General features: G+C 51.0%; 8 protein-coding genes across 9 annotated transcripts; 6 read left to right on the forward strand and 2 right to left on the reverse strand.

Annotated features, from left to right (window-relative positions):
* Window positions 1-310: 310 nt before the first annotated feature.
* AAFC00_005542 (uncharacterized protein) lies at window positions 311-2,364 on the reverse strand (the record flags this gene model as incomplete). Its single annotated transcript, XM_069345340.1, has 3 exons — window positions 311-995; window positions 1,051-1,341; window positions 1,394-2,364. 3 exons carry the CDS (start codon window positions 2,362-2,364, stop codon window positions 311-313), a joined length of 1,947 nt encoding a protein of 648 aa, XP_069203170.1.
* Window positions 2,365-2,939: 575 nt separating this feature from the next.
* Window positions 2,940-3,468, forward strand: AAFC00_005543 (uncharacterized protein; the record flags this gene model as incomplete). The annotated part of the gene is made up of 2 exons (XM_069345341.1): window positions 2,940-3,155; window positions 3,313-3,468. 2 exons carry the CDS (start codon window positions 2,940-2,942, stop codon window positions 3,466-3,468), a joined length of 372 nt encoding a protein of 123 aa, XP_069203171.1.
* Window positions 3,469-4,202: 734 nt separating this feature from the next.
* On the forward strand, window positions 4,203-7,554 carry AAFC00_005544 (uncharacterized protein; the record flags this gene model as incomplete). The annotated part of the gene is made up of 2 exons (XM_069345344.1): window positions 4,203-4,234; window positions 4,284-7,554. The coding sequence occupies 2 exons, from the start codon at window positions 4,203-4,205 to the stop codon at window positions 7,552-7,554; spliced, it is 3,303 nt and encodes a 1,100-aa protein (XP_069203172.1).
* Window positions 7,555-8,434: 880 nt separating this feature from the next.
* Window positions 8,435-9,853, forward strand: AAFC00_005545 (uncharacterized protein; the record flags this gene model as incomplete). Of its 2 annotated transcripts, none has more annotated exons than XM_069345345.1 (3): window positions 8,435-9,256; window positions 9,307-9,703; window positions 9,762-9,853. In XM_069345345.1, 3 exons carry the CDS (start codon window positions 8,435-8,437, stop codon window positions 9,851-9,853), a joined length of 1,311 nt encoding a protein of 436 aa, XP_069203173.1. The 2 variants fall into 2 exon arrangements, with proteins under 2 accessions (XP_069203173.1, XP_069203174.1); XM_069345346.1 differs by having other exon boundaries at window positions 8,771-9,256.
* Window positions 9,854-12,928: 3,075 nt separating this feature from the next.
* On the forward strand, window positions 12,929-14,317 carry AAFC00_005546 (uncharacterized protein; the record flags this gene model as incomplete). The annotated part of the gene is made up of 1 exon (XM_069347806.1): window positions 12,929-14,317. One exon carries the CDS (start codon window positions 12,929-12,931, stop codon window positions 14,315-14,317), a length of 1,389 nt encoding a protein of 462 aa, XP_069203175.1.
* Window positions 14,318-15,112: 795 nt separating this feature from the next.
* Window positions 15,113-16,173, forward strand: AAFC00_005547 (uncharacterized protein; the record flags this gene model as incomplete). The annotated part of the gene is made up of 2 exons (XM_069345347.1): window positions 15,113-15,266; window positions 15,326-16,173. The coding sequence occupies 2 exons, from the start codon at window positions 15,113-15,115 to the stop codon at window positions 16,171-16,173; spliced, it is 1,002 nt and encodes a 333-aa protein (XP_069203176.1).
* Window positions 16,174-16,745: 572 nt separating this feature from the next.
* On the reverse strand, window positions 16,746-17,352 carry AAFC00_005548 (uncharacterized protein; the record flags this gene model as incomplete). The annotated part of the gene is made up of 3 exons (XM_069345348.1): window positions 16,746-16,806; window positions 16,877-17,162; window positions 17,280-17,352. 3 exons carry the CDS (start codon window positions 17,350-17,352, stop codon window positions 16,746-16,748), a joined length of 420 nt encoding a protein of 139 aa, XP_069203177.1.
* Window positions 17,353-17,841: 489 nt separating this feature from the next.
* AAFC00_005549 (uncharacterized protein) lies at window positions 17,842-23,227 on the forward strand (the record flags this gene model as incomplete). The annotated part of the gene is made up of 4 exons (XM_069345349.1): window positions 17,842-17,919; window positions 17,984-18,050; window positions 18,100-21,023; window positions 21,074-23,227. The coding sequence occupies 4 exons, from the start codon at window positions 17,842-17,844 to the stop codon at window positions 23,225-23,227; spliced, it is 5,223 nt and encodes a 1,740-aa protein (XP_069203178.1).
* Window positions 23,228-23,758: the final 531 nt, after the last annotated feature.

The following is a 23,758-nucleotide window of genomic DNA, read 5'->3' on the forward strand; positions in this document are numbered from 1 at the left end:
GCATATTGTATTGCAGTATGTCTCCTGAGAGCAATGTGTTATGCCATGTCACCGCCTATTGCACTCACATACACGAACAGTGTCTCGGGGAGTCTGGATATAATTTATAGGCGTAGTAGACACGCTAAAACGAATATAGAAGACTCGTCAAATCATGATGTTCAACAACAATAACTTTTTTACTTTTCCCCTTTTGTTGCGGTGCAATGTACAATTGCCGAATTCGCAAGCTTCCTTTTTCCCTTCTCTTTCCCCATCGCTCAAAAACATGCCAATTAGGACATCATCATCATCATAACCGTTGGCCCTTTCAACCAACACTGACGCCTATGCTGCTGCTCCCAGCAACACTAGCCGCCCGACTCCTGTTATTTCCCACGACCGAAGCGGAAGGTTTTCTCTTCCACTTTGACGTATATTCGGCCCACTTCATCGGATCGGCGTACAACGCGGTCCCATGTGCCTTTTCTCTACAATGTCGTTCTAGTCGCTGACATCGACTATCTCTATACGTACACCCAGCCTCCGGACACGGTATGCTTGTTCGCTCATCCTCGTGCACTGTCTTGCGGTGTTTGCTCAAATTGCTGCTGTCCGCATATTTATCTCCGCAGAATCGGCAGCCAAAAGGCTTGTCGTTTGTGTGTGTGCGTTTGTGTGTTGAGAGCGCAGTCTTGACGCTAAAGGACTTGGTGCACCCAGGGAAATCACAGACGAAGGGCTTGGAGCGCGTGTGGGTCGTCATGTGGTTGGTCAATTGCTGGTGCGTGACACAGCGGTGGCCACAAATGTTGCAGGCAAACGGTTTGAACCCCGTATGATTCTGCATGTGTCTGTCTAGATGATTCTTCGTACCAAACGGATCGGTCTTGTCACACCCTAGCCATCGGCATTTGTAGTCGCGATTAGATCCGCGGTTACCGACGAGCGTACTGGTGTGCTCCTTGACATGATTATGAAAGTCCTCACAGGATGTGAAGGTGGTGTTACAAATTCTGTATTTTTGCGTCAGCAAATAAATCCTCTGTACGAGATCATGAAGCATCTTACCCTGTGATCTCATCATGCCATCTACATGTCAAGCCCTCTGGCGGTACAGACTCGACATGATAAGAAATAGCGACAGACTGCGGTCGAGCATGATGTTGAGACGATGCAGTGGACAAAGTGGAGGGGCCTGTGAGGAGGAGGTCCCCTGCAAAATGATAGCCGTAGTCTTGCCAGGTGTCTGCAAGACCTCCATCGGGTTTAGCAAAGGTCTGCTCCATGACCTTCGCCTCGTACATGGCCTGCTCGTTGGATTTCATGTCGATCTTTCTACGTTTGCGTTGAGAAGGGAACCTATCTCGAGTTAGCGTGGACATTGAGAAATGTGATAGGATATGAGTATTACCCGTCGTCGGTAGGCGACATGCCCCATCCATGACCACTGGATGCGTTGAGGAAGGCCTGAGTGGCCGCTGCCTCGACAAGTGATTGAAAATGAAGATTCGTCGGAGTGGGGAGTGTTTCCGACAAGTCGGTATGAGGAGTGCTAATGGTGCTTGCAGACATGCTGTCTTGAGAGACCAACGAGCATGATGAAAATTGGTCCACGTTGCAGGGTTGCTGGCATGGTTGAGGTAGCGGGGCGTGGCAATGCGTGTGAGGCAATTGACAGTCTTGCACACACGGTTTATGGCAGTCCTGCACCTTGTGCGGACAGATGTCGGACAGGCAGCAGTACAGAACGCCCTCATCGCATTGTGGATCGGAGCATGCTACAGTGGCGCAAGCGGAGTTGCAATCTTTGGCATGTTGCGGCTCATGACATTCGGCTTCATGGCAGGTGTCGGTGCAGGGAAACAGATTGCAGTCGGCAAAGTCGAAATTGCATACGTCGCCCTCGCAAGGGAAGACGTCATCACATTCGAAATGGTCCTGACACCAGCTCAGATCGCTGTTGCATGGCAGCAGATCGTGCGCGTTGTGGTCGAAGCATTTCGTGGACTCGTCGCAGTCCGGTTTGTCGCAAGGTGGGGAGAAATGGCAGTGCTCGGTCAGATTGCAGGGAAAGTCAGGGATATTCTGGGCAAATCTAGCATGAACCGGATCCTGCAGTTCAGAGGTCAGAGCCGCAGGACCGTGGTGCGCAAAATGCCTCTTCTTCGCCATGGCCGAACCGGATTGTCGGTGGTGGGGTGTTTCCTCAAATTCAAAGTCGCTGACGATTTTGGGAGCTGTGAATGGCTGCACTTTCGTCTCTTTCGTGGGGTCGGCGCTCGGCAGATTGTGGTCGTCGACGGCAGGATCAAGTGGATAGGCAGGAAGAGAGGTTTGGGCAATGGCGAATTCACCAGACCAAACATGATAAGAAGAGCCCATAGCTACTGTCCGAGATATTGAAAAAGCTTGCGACTGATATTCAACGCATTGTGTCACTTTTCACCATATGTTTTCTATGCATAACCAACAACGAGAGCACCTTGATGGCTGCACCTTTGGTCTGTTTCGCCCGCCTCCCAATATATGCGAGCCTCTTCACCTCTCCTTTGGGTCGTCTGTGTCTGCGCAGCCGCCATGAGATCATCTCACGCACTACTTGTACCTATGGGACCTTCTGTGAGGCTCATACTATGTATATCGACAGCTCGCCTGTCCAGTCGCTATATTGAATGAACATTAAAGACGCACTTACCCATGCCAGAACTCATCGTCTCTTCACATCCACGACTCAAAGTTCATCTTGACCCAATTTAAGCCGTGATTACCCTGTCTCAAGCCTCAGCCTGTGTCTTCACCCCCGCAGATACGCCCAGAGTCTCGGCGGACTGCCTCTCCATCACCTTTCCATGAACACAACCTTATCTACCCTATACAGTAGTTGCCTTTCTGCATCGTGCTCGCGCTCTCAGAAGTAGAGCCCTTGCTTTAACAAAAGCAGCAAAGACATATCAGACATGGGAAATTGTTTCGGCAAGCAATCCACCAAGTTTGAGGGAGAGGGTCGTACCCTTGGCAGCACTCCTCCTGCTCGACCGGTAAATTACGGGACATCGGATTCCACTGCAAAGAAGTCATCGTATACGCCAACTCCAGCTGGCGGTCGCACGCTTGGTTCCAGCACCAAGGCTACAGGGAATGACCCTAAATCTGCCGCTGCGAGAGCAGCCGAGGTGCGTGAACATTCAACGTCAAGTCGTACACATAATAGGACTGTGATCACGTCCGCCTGGCTATGACACGCACGCAGAAGGTTGCACCAATTTGTGATCGCGACGTACCGAGACTCTGTGACCTATTTGCTGAGACTGACTGCTTGCGCCGCCACAGGAACGGGCTAAAGCTGGTCAAGGGAAGGGCAAATTAGGCCGCCAACTGGATGCGCAGAAAGCCCAAACACATACCGGCACTTTGGCTGCAGCGAGCGCGGAGAATAGGGCTGCCAGAGATGCTGATGCTGCGAACGAAGCAAGAGCATGGAGTTGAACCGACGACCCCAAAGCACTTTTAGACGGAAGATGCGGACAGCTCGCGATTCACGAGTAGTGCGGAAATATGTGATAGTGCTCCTTCAAGAGGGGTACCTTGGGCAGAAGATCCTCAATCCTCGAGAGACTGAATGCTATGCATCGCATTGTGCTGTGATAGATACCCCAGATGTTACTGTATGTAGAAAGATTCAAAGGCAGCGCCGAGAGTGTTTCATGCATGTCTTGTGTAAGCGCATTTCCTTGACGCAGCACAACCACCAATGATCGTCCGTCGTGATTTTTCATGATTTGTTCTTCTCCCTCTCCTGCAAAGCCATGGATGAATTATACTGCACTTTTTTTTCCCCTTCGAACCACGAGAGGCTGCGTGACAACTGCCCATGTCCCGCCTCTATCTGATCTGTGCCAACAGCCAGCGCCAAGCCTTTGCCCTTCTGACTCGAAGACAAAGCTCCAGCTACTTACCCGGTTAGCGACCGATTTCTAGACTTCTTCCAAGTACATGGGACCCATTGACCATCTCAGTCAGTCGTCAAAAAATGTCAAATTATCCAGTATCGTAGCAACACATCTGCATCGACACCTGTTGATCATTTTCCCCCATATTCGTCAGAGACATGAACTGCAGTCCAGTGCTCGCACTCAAACATCCATTGACGTTTCAGGACTTGCTGCAAAGTTCTTATCAGATCAAGCCGGATCCGCACTAAGATCAGCCAACATCACAAGATGCTTTGGTATCTGCTCTACCCGATCAGAGGGTACGTGGACCGTATACATTACACTGGCCACGCTGACATTCTGGTGGAGTACTACTGATCCCCCTCGTCTCCCTACGGAAAACCCCATACGAAGGGCTTTCTATCGTCATGGCCTACTCACGGCTCGCCATTGGCTACTTGCTATGCTCATATCCGTTGGCATAGCAGTCATACTTACATATCCTACTGTTTTTCTGTCGGACTTTCCTGTCGCTGGCTCGGACAGCCTTCCGCACCATGTCTGGGCTTCTCATAGACCTTATGGCGGTTCGTTGCCGAAAACGCCTGACATGGAAATGCGCCAAGTGTGGATTTACGGCGATTACATGAAGGCTCTTGATAAAACAGTTTTAAAGACCGCCTTGACTCTGCAAAGCGATATCCTGCGAGAGACCCCAGGACCAAATGGAGAAGCAAGCTTACGTCCGTTCGGCGTTGACTGGGGCTGGGTCTCACCATTAATGTACTGGAACAACTCTATGGAGTTACTAGAGAACGACGAAGACGTCGTACAAACGATCAACAGCCAGAATCGTCAACCTTCGTTTTTCAACTTCAGCTTGCGTCCACTATCTGTATTTGCCGGCAAAGATTTCTCCGGCGCAAAGCTTACAGCAGCCGATGCACTGGTCATCTCATTTCATAACCGCATCAACGATCCTATGGCCGAAGCATGGCATAGCAGTCTGGTACAATTCGCAAACCAAGCATCGGAGCTTTCATCATATTATCATGTTGGTGGGGATATCGACAAGAGTAGACTTTTTGAGTATCGCTTCCAGCCCCTCAGCTTCCGTCAAAACTTTGCTCTAGCGATCGCCTACGGAATCATTGCGGTCTATGTCACAATCAGTCTACGGAGACTGAAGGCTTTTCATAGCCGCACAGGTCTAGTGGTCACTGCACTGACGCAAATTACAACATCAGTGGTGGCAAGCTTTACAATTTGCGGTCTCCTTGGTATCAATCTTGCCCAAATACCTCGAGAGGCCTATCCTTTTGTCGTTCTAGTCATCGGTCTCGAGAACATCTTCCGATTCATCAACGCGGTACTTGCATATCCACCTGAAATGATGAATACACAAAGGATCGCGAACGGTCTTGGCGATATTGGTATGGCTTCAGTGGCTTCGGCTGTGCAAAATCTCGTCATTCTATGGATAATGTCTATGCTAGTATCCCCTGGCGTTGCTGCATTTTGTGTGTTCGCTGCTGTAGCCCTTCTTTTCGATTACTTCTTTCTTTTCACATTCTTTCTCGCTGTGTTAAGTGTGGATATACGTAGATTGGAGCTCCAAGACTCGCTACGCCTCAATCGCAGTGGCCGGAGTCGATCCAGGAAACGAAAGCCGAAACCAAACGCAGAACGTCACTCTTGGGTCGACGCGCTTATACAAGGTCGGGTCCCCTTTAGTACCCGCATGGCGGGATCCGTTGTGACCATTAGCTTCGTGCTTGTGCTGAACTGGCACTTTACTGACCACAACAATCCAACTTCCTCTTTTCGAGCATTCCCAGGCTTGTTCGAAAAACAAGGACTTCCTACAACCGCTTTCGATACAAGTCCACCTAATCCATCCGATCAATCCAGGCAACCGGGCCACTGGCTCCGGACCCAGGACTACGAAAGTGCAGTCCATTTCATGGATGTTATCAGCCCTGGTGCTGTGGGCTTCATAGCGAGGATCTATGACCCACTTATTGTCACACTGGCCGGGTCTGATCGCAGCGGCATCCCACGAGATCGAACCTGGCTTGCTGCCTTACGCATGATCGCGCTGAAGCACTTCTACCCTGTTGCAATGGCCGCTGTCTTTGTGGTTGCGTTCGTCACAGTACTTATGAATTTTCTCCTCTGGGATGAGCGAGCTGAAGGTGCCGAGTCAGATGGTGGCAACAGCGATGGTCAGCCACTGACTGTCGAAATGATCCAGACACCTCATCAACTTGACGTCATCAAGCTCACAGGTTGTAGACAGGGTCATATTGTATCGATTGGCATCGATAGATCAGTTTCTGTTGCCTTGTATGATTACAAGGTGAACTCCTATCAGACTCTTCTACTGGATGAGCAATATTCGTCTCTCATCGAATGGCCGGTGCACCAGTGTGTCATTGACGGGCCAAGCGAGTGGATGGCCCTGATATGCGATGATGGTCAGGTCCTCATTGGTCCAATTGCCAGCAGAAGGATCTCTCATCAATTCCAACTCAAAAGCAAGGAGAAGATCCTTGCCTACAGATTCATCTCATCCCATCCTTCGGCCAAGGACAAGGAGAGGGGGGCTATCCTTGTGTCTATGCACGCAGATGGCTCAGTATCAGAATGCAATACAAGAGAATCGACATGTGAGAACACTCGCTTGTTTGAAGACGACATATACGCAGCTCGTATATCGATAGCAGACAACTCGGTACCTGAGTTGATCGTTCTTGACTCGAAAGCACGTGTCGTCAGCTATAGGAGATTTCCGGAGGGGTGGCGCCAATATATGACTCGGGTCACCGATGTATCAATCAAGACTGCAAACAATACGAGCCTTGTCACTGCATCAGGCGTTGAAGCTTCGTTTCTCTGCGCTCAAGATCAGCTTACCATGCTGAATGCTGACAACGCCGACCACCTTTTGCTGCCAAATCTACCGAATCCTTTTGCCAAGCCCACCTCTTTAGAAATACTACATTCTGGTCGCGGCAAATGCGGCACCTGCATGTCAAGCACTGTGGATGCTCTATCGTTTGCTTACAACGCAGTAGGCACGAAAGAATGCATAATACAAACGCTAGCTCCTCCCGAGGAAGATGGACGGCCTTTACATACGTCGACTCTAAGCAAGCTTTGCGACTGTGTGTCCCTCAAAAGGGCTGATCGCAGTATACATGAACTGAAATCACCTGGATCGTGGGGAGCCACCTCCGAAGTTGTGCTCGGCATTCGTCAACGCGCAGATACTGCGCCTGCACAACCGACAGCATCCACTCAGCAGTATGTCTTGCGTCGTAGGAGACGGAGTACGACGGCCAGCCAGTCATCTAACGATGACTCTGAGCAGTGGGAGGCTTATATGTTCACGTCATCGGGAGAAAAACACACAGTCCCAATTGAAAGCAACAGCTCATCGGAAAACCACTTGTATGCAACTCAAGCTGGCCCGGCCCATAAAGTTGGTGCGAGAGCTGTCGCCATCGCACTCGGTAATACGATCTATGTTCTACGAGACAAAAGCGAAGGACCCGACAGCATGGCTCGCAGGATATCGGAAAGTGGAACACACAGCTTTTCATCTCGTAGAAGACTCACAGGTCGTAAAGGCCAGTGACATCTTGCATCAAACAACAAGCCCGCTCCGTCCAGCATTGCAGCGAACGTTAGCTTCGAGGCACTTCGTGTCCATCTGCCGTGAACGAGGAAACGAATCGACTCTAGTCTATATTTAATCCATGAAATTCCTAAAATAATGCAAGACATTAGATTTCGAAAGCCACATGTTCTGTTTAGCCTTTCACTTGAATCGCAGTGTCGCGGATATGCCAGAAACATTGCGGTACAGGCTTGCTGTCTGGAGCGACTCCAGGTCGAATTAGAGTTTGGTAAGAAGCTTTACCTCGCTTGTTGGGCTTGCCTTGCCCGCCATACTTTCAATGTCAAAAAGCACATCACGATCATCCAATGACATGTCATCCGTCTGACAACGGGCCCGTATGGCTACTATCCTCTACACGGTAAGCTAAAGTATATGCAATTCCTTCTGAGAGAGATTGTTATTGACTTTACACATCTGTAATTTTGACTCTAGTAACGTCTTCTTCAGGTAACGTCCCGTAGCCAGGGGGTTCACTGATTTGACGCTGGACGCTCGTGTTTGACGCGCTACCCAACGCCATGCGCTATTAATGCAGCTCTGGACCATGAGCCACCGTTGTGTGGTGTGCGTAGCTGACCAGCTAACTCCGGCACTCCTGGTCGTAACAATACAAGTCAAATGTAAGTACAGTAGCCTACCCAAAGGTTCGTTCAGCTATTACTTGGCTTTCCTATCTCCACCGTAATATACAGTACCTTGCTCTACCTGAGTCTGTATTTCCCGTCCTGTCCGACTTTCTGAAGAATATCTGTGATTCCAAACGGTTACGCACCTCGAAAGAAGTGAAGCGAATAATCACATCTCTATCAGCACATTAAATCGACATCGTGATCCAATGGGGGCTGAACTTGAGGCATCTCTGCTTCCAATAGACGGAAAAGACACAATTGAGGCCAGAGACCAGAGCAAGAAATATATGTTGGCCCGTCTTCCCAAGCCTGTCTCGTTATTCTCTAGGTCCTTCTCCATCGACACATTCTATAACGCTTTACTTGTTTCTGCCTTGAGCATTGCAGCGTTCTCAAACGATTTCAACACGATCGACGATGTGTTGCAGTATATTGGCTTCTTTGTTGTGACTTGGAGCTCTTGGTACCTCAACACGACATATCGTTGCCACTTCTCAGGCAGAAGCTGGGTTGATAGCTTTGCTCAAGCTAGTCACTGCTTCATGTTGTTCCTCTTCACTGCGAGTGGGGCCGACATCCACGCAAAGTCGCACGGCTTGGTCAACTTCGCGAATACCCCAATCCAGGCTGTTGTCATTGGCAGCAGGGCACTACTTCTGCTACAATGCATGCATGCTTTGTGGCAGAGGTGGGACGATGAGCGAAGCCGAACTCATCTTGCATTCAACCTGAACTTGAAGGCCGCGGCATTAGTCTTTTATGTGCTGCTCTTCAAGCAGCATTTTCAACCACTTTTCTGTTCCGTTGCCGTACTCGAATGCATCATAGAAACTGTGATTAATGCTCCTTCCAACGATGCTGAGCCATCTCACTTCAACCTTACCGAGCGCATGGAGACTGCCACTTACACAATGCTCGGGAGCAGTTTCCTTGCCTTTGCAAAACTTCTCTCCGATTTATTGAACTCCGATCGTGCTCATTTGGAGATTATGGATTTCGGGAACGTCGTCTGCTTCCTTCCGCTGATGGTAAGTACAACATCACGAAAAGTATGTTGCATCCGACTTATAAGAAGCAGTACCTTCTCTACAAGTTGTATTGCCCGCATGACCACGGCCATGCCGATGTGCTGAAGCACCGTTATACGGCTTGGATAATCCAACACGGTCCTCTTCACTTCGGACTAGTTCTGAGCATCACGATCTTGCGCAGGTCCATTCTCCAACACGAGACACCGCTCGCGACCCTTCAAATCGGCGAAGCTAGCATCGGGCTTGTCGCTGTGAGCAGCACCCTAGTATCTCTTGCTTTGCTCAATGTCCTCAAGGAGCCATCGAACATCATCCAGCCTGCATTACTTGTACTTGTTGTTTTCGCGCTTTACAGTCCTTTGCTACAACCGATCTGGCGCGATGCAGATGCGTCGAAGCTGAGCTCTTATGCCCTTCCGATCCTGGTCACCCTACTCGCTGGTGGTAAGTTCGCTCTTGTTCTAACGCACATGGGTATGGGTGGTGACTAATGATTTCACAGTCGATGTACTTGTCGAGAGACTATCTCGGCAAAGCAGCTCTCAAGATGAACAGGAACTTGGACTGCTCGATTCTGCTTCCGATTTAGTGTGAAATTGTCCATTTTACGAATTACGAGATAACGATTTGACCCTACATTGAAGAGTACATCCTCAGCAAACCTCCTATAGAGTTCTTGCAATCTTGCGATCTCAGCGAACGTAATTGCTGCTCGGCAAAAGATGGAGAAGCCTCTCATGGCTCCTGAACCCCCGTCGTACACCAGCAGTACCAAACGTCTAAGGATTGACCTGTCTGTCCGGTAACACCCTTGCCCTATCCTTACTCATATTGTCGCTACCGAAGCTCCAGCCTCGCGTGTCACATGCAGGCCTAGAACAGCACAGAAAGAGCGAGCAGGCGGAGCAGTTCCTGTTGATGTCCAGAGAAATCTTCAGGTCACCGTTCGCGCAGGCTTTCTGGAAGATGGCCGCTTGGCCGCAAGAAGAAGCCAATATGACCTCGACATGGCCACAGGAATACGTGTATGTGCGGTATCAGCACATTGTGGAGAATTTGTAAGAGCAATGGCTAAAGTCTCGGATATTGGCCTCTGCGCCAGGGGTGCTTTTATAGGTGCACCTCTGAGATCGCACTTGTGGAGTTCGATGACCAGCGGCGTGTACAGATGGGATTGACAGATTATCGATGGCTTGCTGGAATGTGAATGATATCTACAATAAAACCGACTGTCCTGCTACGAAATGCCGGTGCTTCACAGCCGAGTGATATTAGTATCTATTTTCCTTACGTCGGAGTGTCCTCGCTGCAATATATAAGTACCACGAACTCCCAGAGACCATATGGTTAGGCAATAGTGCACACATGACCAATGATACAAATGACCAAACATAGACTCGTTACTTCCTAGATTGTACGCCCATTCCTAAATTTACATCCCATACCATAGCTCTACCATGAGCAACACCCACCAAGGAGAGATATGTCAGTCGCCACAGAGGACTCGGGGAAGCAAGCCTCGTCGACTCCCCACCACACCTACTTACGACAAACCAAGGCTCTGATATGACATGCGAGCAAGAGAGACCGCGGAGGCGCCGCCGGGTGCTTCAGACTCGACGAGCCAAACACTCGGAATCACTTAATCTCACGGGGAAGGATCCTGTACAGGTAGAGCATGTCTAAGAGCTATGACTTGTGTATGAGAAATGACCCTCCCCTAACCCCTCGTAATTGCTTGATGTGACTGGAGCTATTCTGGGTATTATTGCATTTGCCGCGAGACACTTGAAGCGGGGCTTTCTCGGAACGACATTACGAATACAGGATGGCATCCACTGGCGGAGTCGTCAAGGGCACAGAAACGGGTTCGATTTTGAGATTTGCTAAGGTTCAGGGTGGAAAGGGAAGTTGGGAATACGAGACGAGCGTTCTCTTGACGCGTCAACGTCAGTGGTTTTTAATATTTGGGTTTTCTGGCTTTCTCGGCTTTTCTGAGCGAGGCCAAGATTGCCAATTCGGCGATCTTGATTCAACCGTAGTCCGACATCCATCTATGGATAGCCAAGGTATGGATAGCTAAGGTAATGTTTGGAGACTTTTGGAAGGATACAGTGGCTGACTTCAACAATCCGACTGAGCGGTTCCTCGGATGGTTCCCAGTCTTATGCAGTTCAGCGCACTCAGGGAGCAGGGGTAACTGGATTTGCGTTCGAAGTGGGAACCATCGAGGGGTCAACCCCAATTGCTACAGCAGTGTAAACGTGTCTCGTCAGGGGAGGAGAGGATTTTATATTTTTAGTTGCTTTTGACCAAGCTGATAGCATGTCGGTCCTTTGCGAAGATGTTTGTCTTGAAGGTGCCGTACTTCCCGCCTAAGCTTTTACCGGTATACTACTTGTACTGTACGGTTGCGTTTCTGGGACGTTGGACAAACTTGATTGATTCGGTACGTGCCGAAACTCATACTGCACGCAGCCAATGACAAGATGGTCTGACCGCCTTTTACTGACAACACGCCATGCCTCTCAACCCTGTCTGCACGATATAGTGCATCGGCATTCAATGACATCTGCAAGGTCGTTCTTGACTGCTTGGTTCCTGCAGACAGTGCGGACGACAAGTTCATGATTTTTGAATCACAATCGCTGGCCATCACAGCCTCTTCTGTATAAGCCATCGAAAGGACTCGGAATGCTGGACTCCAGACCAGGATTCCGGCTCAGTCGGACAGCAAGGTGATGTGCTGGTCTATAGACGCGTTTCTAAGAGAATAAGGCGCACGTCACGACACGTTGCACCACACAAGTGCAATGCTTCATGCGCCATGCCGGCAATATATGCTCCACTGCGAGCTGCGACTCGTTCGATCCAATCGCTTCCTTGCCCGCCCATGACCATCTTCCTTATGTCCCCAGTGTGTTATTGTTTCGCTTCCTGGGATATTGGGTCATTGCGCAACAGGCTGGGTTCGCTTTCGCGGAAACAGGAATAAGCGAGGGCAGTCTGTCTGTGGCGGCTGCGCTCTAGGTCAATTGAACATCTATGATCGCATATCCATCGTAAGTATTCTGATCTTAGCACTGCCACTGGGCGCGGCTTTTCTTGCTTCGCTTTGGTTATTTCATGACGAATGCGACCGCTCTGTGAGTTCCATTGACACCCGACGACTCATGAACACTGTCCTATAAAATTGGATCTCTCTATTCTTTACACGGTAGTCCGTTGTTACGATTGAACTCGAAGTGTAACAACCAGTGTCAGAAAACCGAAGTGCAGCGACCTGCACATCTTGGTTCAGGTACCAATTGATGCAGATGCAGCATGACGAAGAGAACTGCCGAATTAATGCTTCTTTAGTCGATCTGTAGAGATAAGTTGATGCTGGGTACTGTTACCAGATCACACCGTCGTACAAGTCATGAGCTTCCCCTCCGCTGTCTACGCAGGTCCTGACAGATCATAAGGATTGTCTATTGTCTGTTTTCGCGGGACCGCTGCAGCTCCCTCGAGGAACATCAAAGGACAGCACTGAAGTGGTAACATCGTTAATCTGCAATAACACATACGGTACAACAGCAATTGTCGAGGCAAATCAGGAGGAAGAGGGTAGGGTGGCGCATGAGCCTACCACCAAGAAAGACCTAGATTCTTCGTGCTACCTTATACATGGCGGTCTCGGCAGTTGACTTGAGGATCTTGGGGCAAGTGGCCGAAGATACAATGGCCACCAATGCGCTCCTCTCGTCATGTCTTTTCCAAATCCTTGGGCTGTCCGTGATATTGGCGCAGCAACTAACCAAAGCGCGGAGTCAGAGGAAATTGGACTACACGCGCAACACCAAGTCTATCAAGCTATATCACCACATCATTTGGTTAGCGCGAGAAGGGCTTTCTATCACAGAGGTGTTGATACTTCCTTACTGCCAAGACGGTGGACAGGGTCCGGAATGCCGGGTGATGGCAGCAAAACTGCGCGCATCATTCTATCACATCTTCTGCCTGTTCCATAATCACCCACCAGTCTTTCAATTGAAGCCGAATCCATCTTCACAGCACTTGCGCCCGCCACAGTCCAACATTAGCAAACAAAGTGCAGGCGATGATCGCACGACGCACCTCAAACCCGATACCGGACTACGTGACTCAATAGTGTCTGAATCATCCTATGTGACAAATCCGTTCGAAGCATCGGCTCAATCACCACCGCCATCATACCCTATCCCGCCTCTACCAACCACTCCGGCACGAAAGACGCCCTCACGACCACCTGGCTTGTCCCCTCAACAGCGCTCGCCACCATCCAGCGCAACTTACCTTCTTCCACCGTTGAACTTTGTGCCCGCGGCAGACAGCTACTTCAAGTTGACCTTCTTTCTCGCAAGCAGATTACTCAGGGGTGCTCATCCGTTACGCCTGTCGGTCATCCACGAATATACTGCATTTCTTCAAGACTGCGTCAAGGACTACAGCCTAGCGCGACAAGTAGCCGGCGATGCAGTACGTGCAGCGTATCTAGACGAAGGCGATCTTTCCGACAAAGAATGGGAGGAAGTACTAATGATGGTGCGAGCTTTGACAATCACAGCACGTCGCACCGGTGGAAGCGAAGAGGGATACGGAAGCAAGTCTAGCCAAGGAACCAGCAGTGATGATGCACGAAGCAGACGTGGACCTACCCGACCTTTGCCTACACCTCCTGTTCGCGCACCGGCAGTCGAGCAAATCCCGCTGGCTGTACAAGCACGAGTATCCAACGAGACCACGAGCACAACACCGCGAAGCGCGACTCTGGTAAATTCTCCGAACACGGCCGTCTTCGACCCCGAGGGCAAGGACGATATGAGAAGCCTTGACCGCAAGCGCAGTGCTGAAGAGAGAGCCAAGAGGAGCCAAACGAGCAGTAGGAGCAGTGGAAGAGGTCGACAAGAAGGCGCGGGATCGGAAAAGGAGCGCAAGAGAAGAGCTGTCGAAAGAGCAGAATCGGAGCTCTTCAGGAAGAGAAGCGGACAAACTCGCGTCAGTAACATTAGTAACATGGCCACGAGAAGGAGATGACGGTCTCGATAGCTCATCTGGAGGACACTTTCTTTGAGGCGGAGGTGTTGTGTAGACCGTCGAGTACTGCATCGCTGCAGCAACATTGATGCGCGAACGAGGGTGGGATCTCGGCTGGACATTATGCCGTGCAGACTTGTACATATGTAATGATATGGACCCTGGCCATGTTCAGACGTGAGGTATTCTACACTTCAGGATTGCACACCGCATCTGAGCATAGGGCGCTGCGCTCAGCTGGGTACTTTACCATCTTGTCACGTCGAACATGGATAGATCCTGACCACGGACGTGGAGACTCGCAAGGATGTCCAGATTGGGGCCAACTTCCGAGGCGATGCCGACAATTGATAGTGTTAGGTAAGGTACCTTACGGTACAGTAGTAGTACAGTACTTGAGGTGGGCTCCAGGACAGAAAAGTCGGGAAATGCACAAGACAGAGCATCAACCGAGGCTGATTGTCCTTGGCAGCCATTCAAGGCTGCGGCTGCGGCTGCGGCTGCGGCTCAGGGACCTTTGGAGGAAGGTGCTGTGGTGGAATAAAATAAAAAAAACAAAAAAAACAAAAAAAAACACGGAAGTCCCCCAAAACAGCAACGGCTCCAACGGCTTCGCGTGGCGGCCCCAGAGAAAGAAAGCTGCAAGGCAACGCATTGATCGGGGAACATTCAGAACACCGCGTGGTCGAGCATCTTTACTGTATATTCACCATCATGGACGGCTATACTCTTCTCGTGTAACTCCGCTAGAGCTCTTTTCTTCTTGTACTTTTTTTCTTGTCGTACGAGATGCCAATGGCGACAGTCTTTAGATCGGCGCTTGCTCGGAAGTGCCCTCTCAGCCCCCGAGGTATCACTCCCGCTATCTCATATCAAGCCTCATGCCCGCGATTATTATTATTACATCCATACACACGTGCACAGAAGCATTGCCGGTCCGTCGCTACTGGTGAGATTAGACTAGTCTTGTTCTGCTTGTTTAAGTCTTGTAGCTCACTTGTGTACCAGACTCAACAACTCTCGGCAATTCCATACCAACCAGTCCTCTCTCCTCCACTTCGCCCCTCTCTTCCTCCTCCTCTTCAAGCACCGAGCCAGATAGCCAAGGCGCGCAACCCAACACACGATCACGCACTCGTCGCTTCCTCTCCGCAACATCACTAGTCCTCATCTTCGGCACACTAGGCTTCGCAATGGCCGCCGCCCCCGCAGTAGAAACCATCAACGGCCTCATGACGCCGCCAACAGACGCAGAAACCCTGTCCCTCTTCCAGCCTGACACTTCAAGTGCACAGGAAATCAACGACCGGATAACAAACTGCACGCTGGCCCAGGCCATGCGCCAGAAGCCCGAGTTCACAGAGAGCAGACCGCATCTCAAAATCCCCGAGGCCATGCGCAACCACAACCTCACCGCCGGCACATTGCTAGGCGAAGGCATGATCGCCGTGCCTCCTCTGAGCTTCACAGACGACAACGACAAATCGCCGTCCATGGTGCAGATCTCCTATCTCGGCACGAGCCTGTGCGGCTATCCTGGCGTCATTCACGGCGGACTGCTAGCAACGCTGTTAGACGAAGGCCTGGCGAGAGCGTGTTTCCCCGCCCTGCCTAACAAAGTCGGCGTCACGGCCTCTCTGACCATCAACTACAAGAAGCCGTGTCCCAGCGATGTCTATGTCGTGCTGCGCGCCGAGACGACCAAGGTGGACGGTCGGAAGGCTTGGGTCAAGGGTCATATTGAGCTCATGACCGAGGACGGCAGCGAGGGCGAGAAGCTGGTCGAGGCTGAGGCGCTGTTCATCGAGCCTCGAGGCGCAAAGAACATGGCTAAGATCTACACCCCGAGTCACTAGACGAGATCTTACGATTGGCAGGAGAGCGAGTTCGAATAGATCCAAAATCAGGGACGGAGCGGGCTTTTCTTATGCTTGGAATATGTTCCATATCTGCTGTTTAGCATGGAGTTGTTTTTGTTGCTTTCCGGCGGACCTTTAGAACAAAGACTAGATGATACCCCATATCTCCTTATGGGCTAGAGACACGTCATGCGCCTTTCGAAGCTTCAGACAGGTATACAGTTTCGCGAAACACGAGTGTGTTGCACTCCTGGCTTATCTCAGGTCCTGGACACTTTCTCCATGTTAAGGTCAAACCGCTTGTGTCTTCTTGATAGTCATGTCATATTTGGTCCCTGGTCCTCCTCGCCTATCTGATCTGCCTTTGCCTTTGTTGCGCCAGCGCCTATGCTATGCCAGTAACAGTTGTGTGAAATGATTCGTGCGGATGCCCCACGTCAGGACAGGTCTTGCTCAATGACTCGGAGAGAACACCAGCCCACTCATGCAACCATCTCAGTCACCATGAAACATCGTCCTCAAGACCCCGAGGGGCCCGCTCCCCTCATTGCTCGTCGAAGAGCATCAACCTAGAAAGTGCTGGCTTCGGGAGGCTGGGGTAGCTTCTTGTGTGCCGGAGCCGCAAGATATCTGTGAGCGTAGGTCAATACACCATAACCTCAATAGTGCCATCATTCACAAGAAAAGCTCTGCCTCGTACTTTCTGATCTCGATCAATATCGTCTCCATGGTGAAGTCTCTCTTCCACGTGGCGATGGCAGGCAACTTGCTCAGATCCACCTTTCCGTTGTGCGGGTTGACGCAGGGGGCGTTGACTCTGCTGACGAACGTCACTTCGGGGGGCACGTCCGGGTATTGCTCTCCGCAGCGGATCTTGAGGCTGTAGATGCGGTTCTCGTGCGCTGAGTGGGGAGGACCCAGGATGGTGCCGTTCCAGTTGGTCATGCTGATGTCGTCGCCTTCGTCCAGGCCGTAGGAACATGCCTCTATACAGAAACGATCATAGTAAGCCCATGTTCTTTTTCCAAGTCCTTTTTTCTCCTGCTTCTCCATGTGGGTTTGTCTTCTCGTTGTGCACCCTGGAGGATTCCGGGGGTTTTTACCGGCTCCGAGACCCTTCTCGCCCTTCTCCAGCTCTTCCAATAGACGGAAGTTGCGAGGGATTTTGGCACCCATGTTGTGATATCGCTTTATGTTTCCACTGCTTGAGTCAAGTTAATGTCTTGGCAGACTTGTTTCTGATCTCTCTTTTCTTTTTGGTAATGCAGATATACTGTTTGTAAATCCGTCGAGATTGATGAATATCTGTTAATGAATATATGTGGGCACCGGTGAGTGAGCTGAATGAACGAATGATGTTGGCGGGGCAGTGAGACTGGGCAGGAGCGGGTGCAAACACACCGCGCAAACTCCCCACCACGCGTCTCGACCTTCCTCTTCCGCCGACACGCCGAGGCCGAAGTAAGCCAAGATGACATGTAACTGCAAGTAGTACACTGTAGCCCCCTTCGGTGTTTGTTCCTGACTACCCGAATACCTTATTTCTATACTATAGCATTACTCGCCACGACTACCGAATCTCATATGACGTCGGATACTCTGTCAACATCTAACAACCACCATGTATCTGCTATAGAATGCTGAGCCTCTCGCAGCTGTTAAACAATGAGCGGCCAGGCTCTCCAAGCAGAGCTTACAAACCTCGCTCAAGAGGCCAAACGCAAGAATCCTGAGTTGCGAACCGTATGTTTACCCACGCCTTTATTATTTTGTTAGTGGGCGGCTTTGCTCACCAATTTCACAACAGGCGGCTGAGAGATCTCTACAAGAACTCAGATCATTACCCTCTACATCCGAGCAGCAACTGGCAGCTGGTAAGAAAATTGTATATCAATTCGACCACCACATGCTGATCCACAAGAGATCTCAGTCGTAGGCCTAATTTCATCGACCCCTTTCTGCTAGCTTGTTCCACCAAAAATCCCAAGTTTGCCAGTAGTGCAGCGAACTGCCTTCAGAGATTGGTGATTCTCAGAGGGCTACCCAAATCCAGACTCAAAGATGTACTTGACGCTTTCAATGCCTGCACCTCGTTGAGTCTCGATGTCCAATTGAAAGTCCTGCAAGCACTCCCGACGCTCGCTCAGAGCTACGCCGAGGATCTCAAAGGCGAGAAGCTGGCTGGTGCTCTGCAAGTTTGTGCTGCGCTACAGAACGTCAAGACACCTACTGTAAGTGGCGTCGCAACCGCAACGCTCCAGCAGCTTGTTGTTTCTGTTTTCGAGAAGGTCTCCATAGAGGATGCGCGCCACCCGAACAGTCCTGTGGTAGCGGAGGTACCAGGCGAGCAGGGACCCGTCCCTCTGAAGGAGGCTGCTCATGATGCTTACAGAGTCTTTCTGGACATAGCATTGTCCATCGAAGGTCGCAGGCCTAAATTTGTCCCTTTCTCTCAACTCTCGCCTGTGTCGGGCCTTGAGCTGATTGGCGCTTGCATGGAAACCCACTCGAGAGTGTTCCTCAAGCATATAGAGCAGACGAACGTTGTGCGCAGCATCGTGATGCCCTTCTTGATCCGCGTCATATCGGAGCGCCAAAGTTTTGCTGTCACTCTTCGTGCTATTCGCGTGGCTTCTCTCGTCATCCGACGCCACTTGGACGCCATGCCGGAGGAATGTGAGATGCTACTAGGTCTTCTTACGTACATGCTGGATCCCGAGGCAGCTGCAGGCTGGAAACGAGTGTTGTGCATGGAGGTCTTTCGTATGATATACACTGAGCCTGGACTTGCGATCCAGATCTATCGCCAGTACGACAGTAGCGAAGGCAAGAAGAACATCATCAGGGACAACATAGCCACCTTTGTCCGCTTGTCTACCGAGAAGCCCAGCATCATCGGCCTAGGTCAGCAGTCATCTATTCCCACGGGACCCGCGAATCAGAACGAGTCCGCCACCGATTTGGCCATTGCGGAAGCAGAGGGTGGCGTCGCCGGCGTCATCGGGGTCGGTCTTGGTGTCAGTGGTTCCAGTGTACCTGGTATTAGCTTTCAATGGAGTGTTCCTAAGGCTCAATGCATCGATCAATTGGACAAGACGGAGCCTCCAACGCTACCAGAGACTTATGTCTATAGTCTTGTGCTCGAGTGCCTCAATGGTCTGTCGGAGAATCTGGCAAAGGTGGTCTTGCCTCTTTCGGTACAACATGTTAGCTCCAGGACACAGCTGTCCGAATCGGCAGACGAGGAAACTCCCACTAGGGGAGAGCAGTCACCAGAACCTGAATCAGCGCGGACAAGGAGGGACCGATCACAATCGTATCGCTCTCGCACGGTTCCTGTCAACCCACTACAGCTGGAGGCAAGCTCAGCCATCGGAAATGTGAAAGCGATCGCCAATCTTGTCGACGAGTGTTGGCCGGCACTACTGGCCACGTATTCGACTTTCCTCAACGCTGCGCTAGACAATGCCTACTACAGAGCTCTGATCAGATCCTACCAACGATTTGTGCAGGTATCCGGGCTCCTGCGACTGATCACTGCACGAGACGCATTTTTGACTACGCTCGGCAAGTCCGCAGTGCCGCCGAATATTGTTGGCGCAAATATGCCATCGACCATGTCGCCAATCTCTGAAACCCCCTCGGGGGTATACTCACATACCAAAGGCCTACTCAGCGTTGACAGCTTTACTACGCAGGCGTCCAATAGTGATAGACGACCGCGCTCCTCTGCCAACGAGCAAACGAAGCCGACACTGTCTACTAGAAACTTGTTATGCCTCCGGGCCTTGCTGAATGTCGCCATCGCCATCGGACCTACACTCGAGTCTGCGTTCACTATAGTCTTCGAGACTCTTCAGCAAGCTGGTTCCGTACTCAACACGATGAATGCGAGCCACTTTGCTCCGGATGCAAAATCACCCAGTGGTATTGGCTCCGAGGTAGCGGCTGTAGAAGCGGCAGCATTACGACTCTTTGAGAGCACTGCTGACTATCCTAACGATGCCTTTATGCATTGCCTGACTACTCTTTGCACATTGATCGATGGACGCTCTAAAAATGCACCTCCGCCTGGCAGCCAACCGGATCATACATCACCGCTAGCCTCACCACGCATGAGCTTTAGCGGACGCCGACTGTCTAGCCTCCCGGGTCTCAGCCCAGATTTTGTTCTGTCCTCACAAGACTATCTTTTCATACTTACCAGATTGGGCGAGCTGGCCGACCTGAACACAGCCAGGTTTGCTACGTACGACGCGACAGATAGCGGCTGGAAGGTACTTGTTGAATGTCTCGTAAGCCTGGCTATCAACGCTTCAATTCCAGCAGATGCCCGACGCCTTGCTGCAGACATTCTTAGTCGATGCGGCGTATCAATCGCGGTAGCGAGTACTTCCGACGATGTGGAAGACGCTGGTCAGGCGCAAAAGATGGTGCTGTCTTCGCTGCGGCTTCTGATCCATCGCATGTACAGTCAGAACGATGAACTCACGAATGCGGACGTAGAGATACATGGCAAAGCGCTTGACGCTGTCAGGTCTATCCTCGAGAAATGCGGAGATGCGCTCTCTGCTGGGTGGGATACCATCCTTGCCATATTGAGCAGTGTCTTCGATGACGAAGATGACGAAGGTGATCATGTCGCAGTGCCGGACCAGCCTGAGGATAGCTGGCTGCACATATCTAGCCAAGTCGTTGCACCCTACCTGAGTCGTTCAGCTTTTGGGATCATGCAGTTGGTCTGTTCAGACTTTCTGCTTTTACTGCCGCAGGCTTGTTTCACTCCACTCACCGAAATTCTGTATCGCTTTGCATCGCAGGAGGCCGATCTTAACACTTCACTTACCGTAAGTCTGAACGATCTGAGAAAAACGAAATACGCGCTAACTTCTGGCAGACAGTAAGCCTGTTCTGGGACATCTCCGACTTCCTTGTCAAGCAGGGCTCAGTGCTGGGCCTCAATGACTACGCCACAAAATATCCTGAAACACGATTGACACACGCACAAATTCTGACCAGGAGTGATCAATCGCGCCCGGCCCAGTGGATGCTTGCTTTGTACCGCATAGCGGATGTTGTCTCTGACAAGCGTGCTGAGGTCCGCAACAGCGCCTTCCAGACTCTGCTCCGGATCTTCAACAATCACGCTGATGGTCTGACGACTTCGAGCTGGGAGTTGTGTTTCGAGACTCTGTTGATGAAGATACTCGATGAGGACGTGTCGAGGCAACTGGCCGCGCGAGATGGATCGGAGAGTGCTGAAGAACTGGCCGCAATGAATGGCACGTCGAAGACTCTCCTTGAAGAGACAGGTATCCTTATCGCCGACAATCTGACAGCTATCTCGCAATCAAAGCAATTCGATCGCTTATGGAGTGAGCTCCTCAATTTGGTACAGAAGTATCTTTCTAGCTCTTCGGCAATCGTTATCGCAGCTCTTTTTACTGCAATGACTACACTGTGGCGAGTTCTCAGTGCAGGCGATCAGCACTGGAAACCAATGATCAAAGAAGGAGCCTTGTTGTGCTCTGCCGGTATACCAAACGTCAAGGGTCAGGCTGCAGAACAGGAGGCATATCTTGCGTATACTGACTGCATTGCTGAATTGTGTCGCCTCAATCGCACGTCTTCCAGCTCGGACGACCTCAAAGTCACAGCCTTGGACCTCTTTGAGTGCGTATGTGCTTCAACAAATACCTCTAGCGGCATGGATGTGCACAGCATGACTCCTCTTCAAAGCAGAGTTCTCGAATGCTTGAAGATGCTACGGACTGATGTCGACGGGATTGCCTCTACGCTGATCAAGATAGCCTCGACCTTCGTCAGATTGCCTTTCGATGACCCATCCCACCCGAAGCCTAAGACCGACCTCACCTTTGTGGCACTTTCCAAGGCAAGCATGGACTGGCTCGTTGAACTCGTCGCTACTCACATTACCAAAGAAGACGTGCTTCTAACTAACTCGGTCGCCCGTGCTCTCGAGAGCCTCATCATACCCATGAAGCGCAAGTACACTTGGAAGCAGAACGGCAAAGGTCCTGCGCCCTGGCAGAAAGCCACGCCTGCCGCGCTCGCCATCATCAAGCCGGCACTGACTCAGATGCACACGCTCGGTGTACCAAAGGACACTCAGCGCCGTGTCTGGCGTGCAATCATAGCAACGGCCCACATGATCATGCACGCCGAACTTCCGACAGAGAATTCGCCGCCACCTCTCGGACTTATGGAAACAGACGAATCAGCCGACTGCACGAGTCTCAAAAGACTGAGGGCAATGATCATCCCTGGCTTAGGCAACGCCATCCTCCCAGATCAACTCCGTTCCGCATACGTGTATTCTCTCTTCCAAGCAAGTATAATCCATGAACCCGAACACGGTGATGTACCCCAGTCTTCTGAAACACCGCCACTGCGTGACCTGCTCGAGACAAGACTGGGCAGAGTACACGATCCTACCCCAACCCCTCGCGAAGCAATAGCCTACCTGTGTCTTGACGAGATGCTGTCTCTCGCCACAGGAGAACCAACCGCCACAGCATCAGCACCAAACAACGACGGCAACAACGGCACAGCAACAACAATGCTCAAGACCGAACGCGAAGAACGAGTCCGCCTGGCGCGAGCGGCAGCGCCATGGGCAGTCCTGAGACTCGCCCTGCCTCTAAGAGCATACATCGCGGACCAACCCCTGCGGGGCACAATGCCCACACCGCTAAGCCAGATCGAAGAGTTGACCTATTGCCTCTCCAAGATGAGAAGCCTAGTCTGCGTCTCCGACGCGCTCCTCAGCGAAGAAGAGTACCAGAAACGGTTCAAGCGGCGAGGCATGAGCGGAGGCGAGACTGGTCCCAATGGCGCCATGGAAAACAAAAAAGGAGGAGTCGAGGACGACGGCGGCGTCAGAATGAGGAGGGAGCAGATGATGCATCTCAAGTTCCTCTTCCCGCTTGTCGTCAGGGCGCTGACTGTCGCTGGAGATCGCGTGCATGGCAGCGCCAAGATCTTGGTCGAGTTGCAGGCTGTGCTAGAGGTCGCTGGGCGCGGACTGTGACAATACTGTGCGCTTGTTCTCCTTGCTTCTCGATTTTTGTAGTGTATTTGCTTGCATATTTGCGCAGTGTATATATGTGTGTAACACTAGACTTAAGAGAGTCAAAAGAGAGAAATAAAAAGAGACAATTGTAACCTTTCTGCATCTTACAACGTCGACGATAACAAGCCCAGGAGGTTATCACAAAATATACGCATATTGCAGATCCGAGCGCGAGTCGAGTTCTCAGGAGGGAAAAGTAACAATGTCTATCCATTGCTCGAATGTTTGACTAAAGCGACAACCAAAAAACGCCGTGTATGCATCTTCTGTGTCTGTATCTTTATCTTACTCCATAACGCTACGAATGAATGATAAATGGATACCGAGACGTGAAACGCTAACAATGCAGCCCAAATAAAGGCATGTGTAGTACAAATTTGCAAGGTGAAAGCAAATGCGAGCCAAGAGAGAAAGCAGGTTCCAATGCCACTGCTCCTCATGATGCAAAAAACGCCATGAGCAAAGCGATGCGATGATAATGCTCCTTTT

The sequence above is a fragment of the Neodothiora populina genome (assembly GCF_041146345.1).
Source record: "Neodothiora populina strain CPC 39397 chromosome Unknown canker_contig_5, whole genome shotgun sequence".
Taxonomy (NCBI): Eukaryota; Fungi; Ascomycota; class Dothideomycetes; order Dothideales; family Dothioraceae; genus Neodothiora; species Neodothiora populina.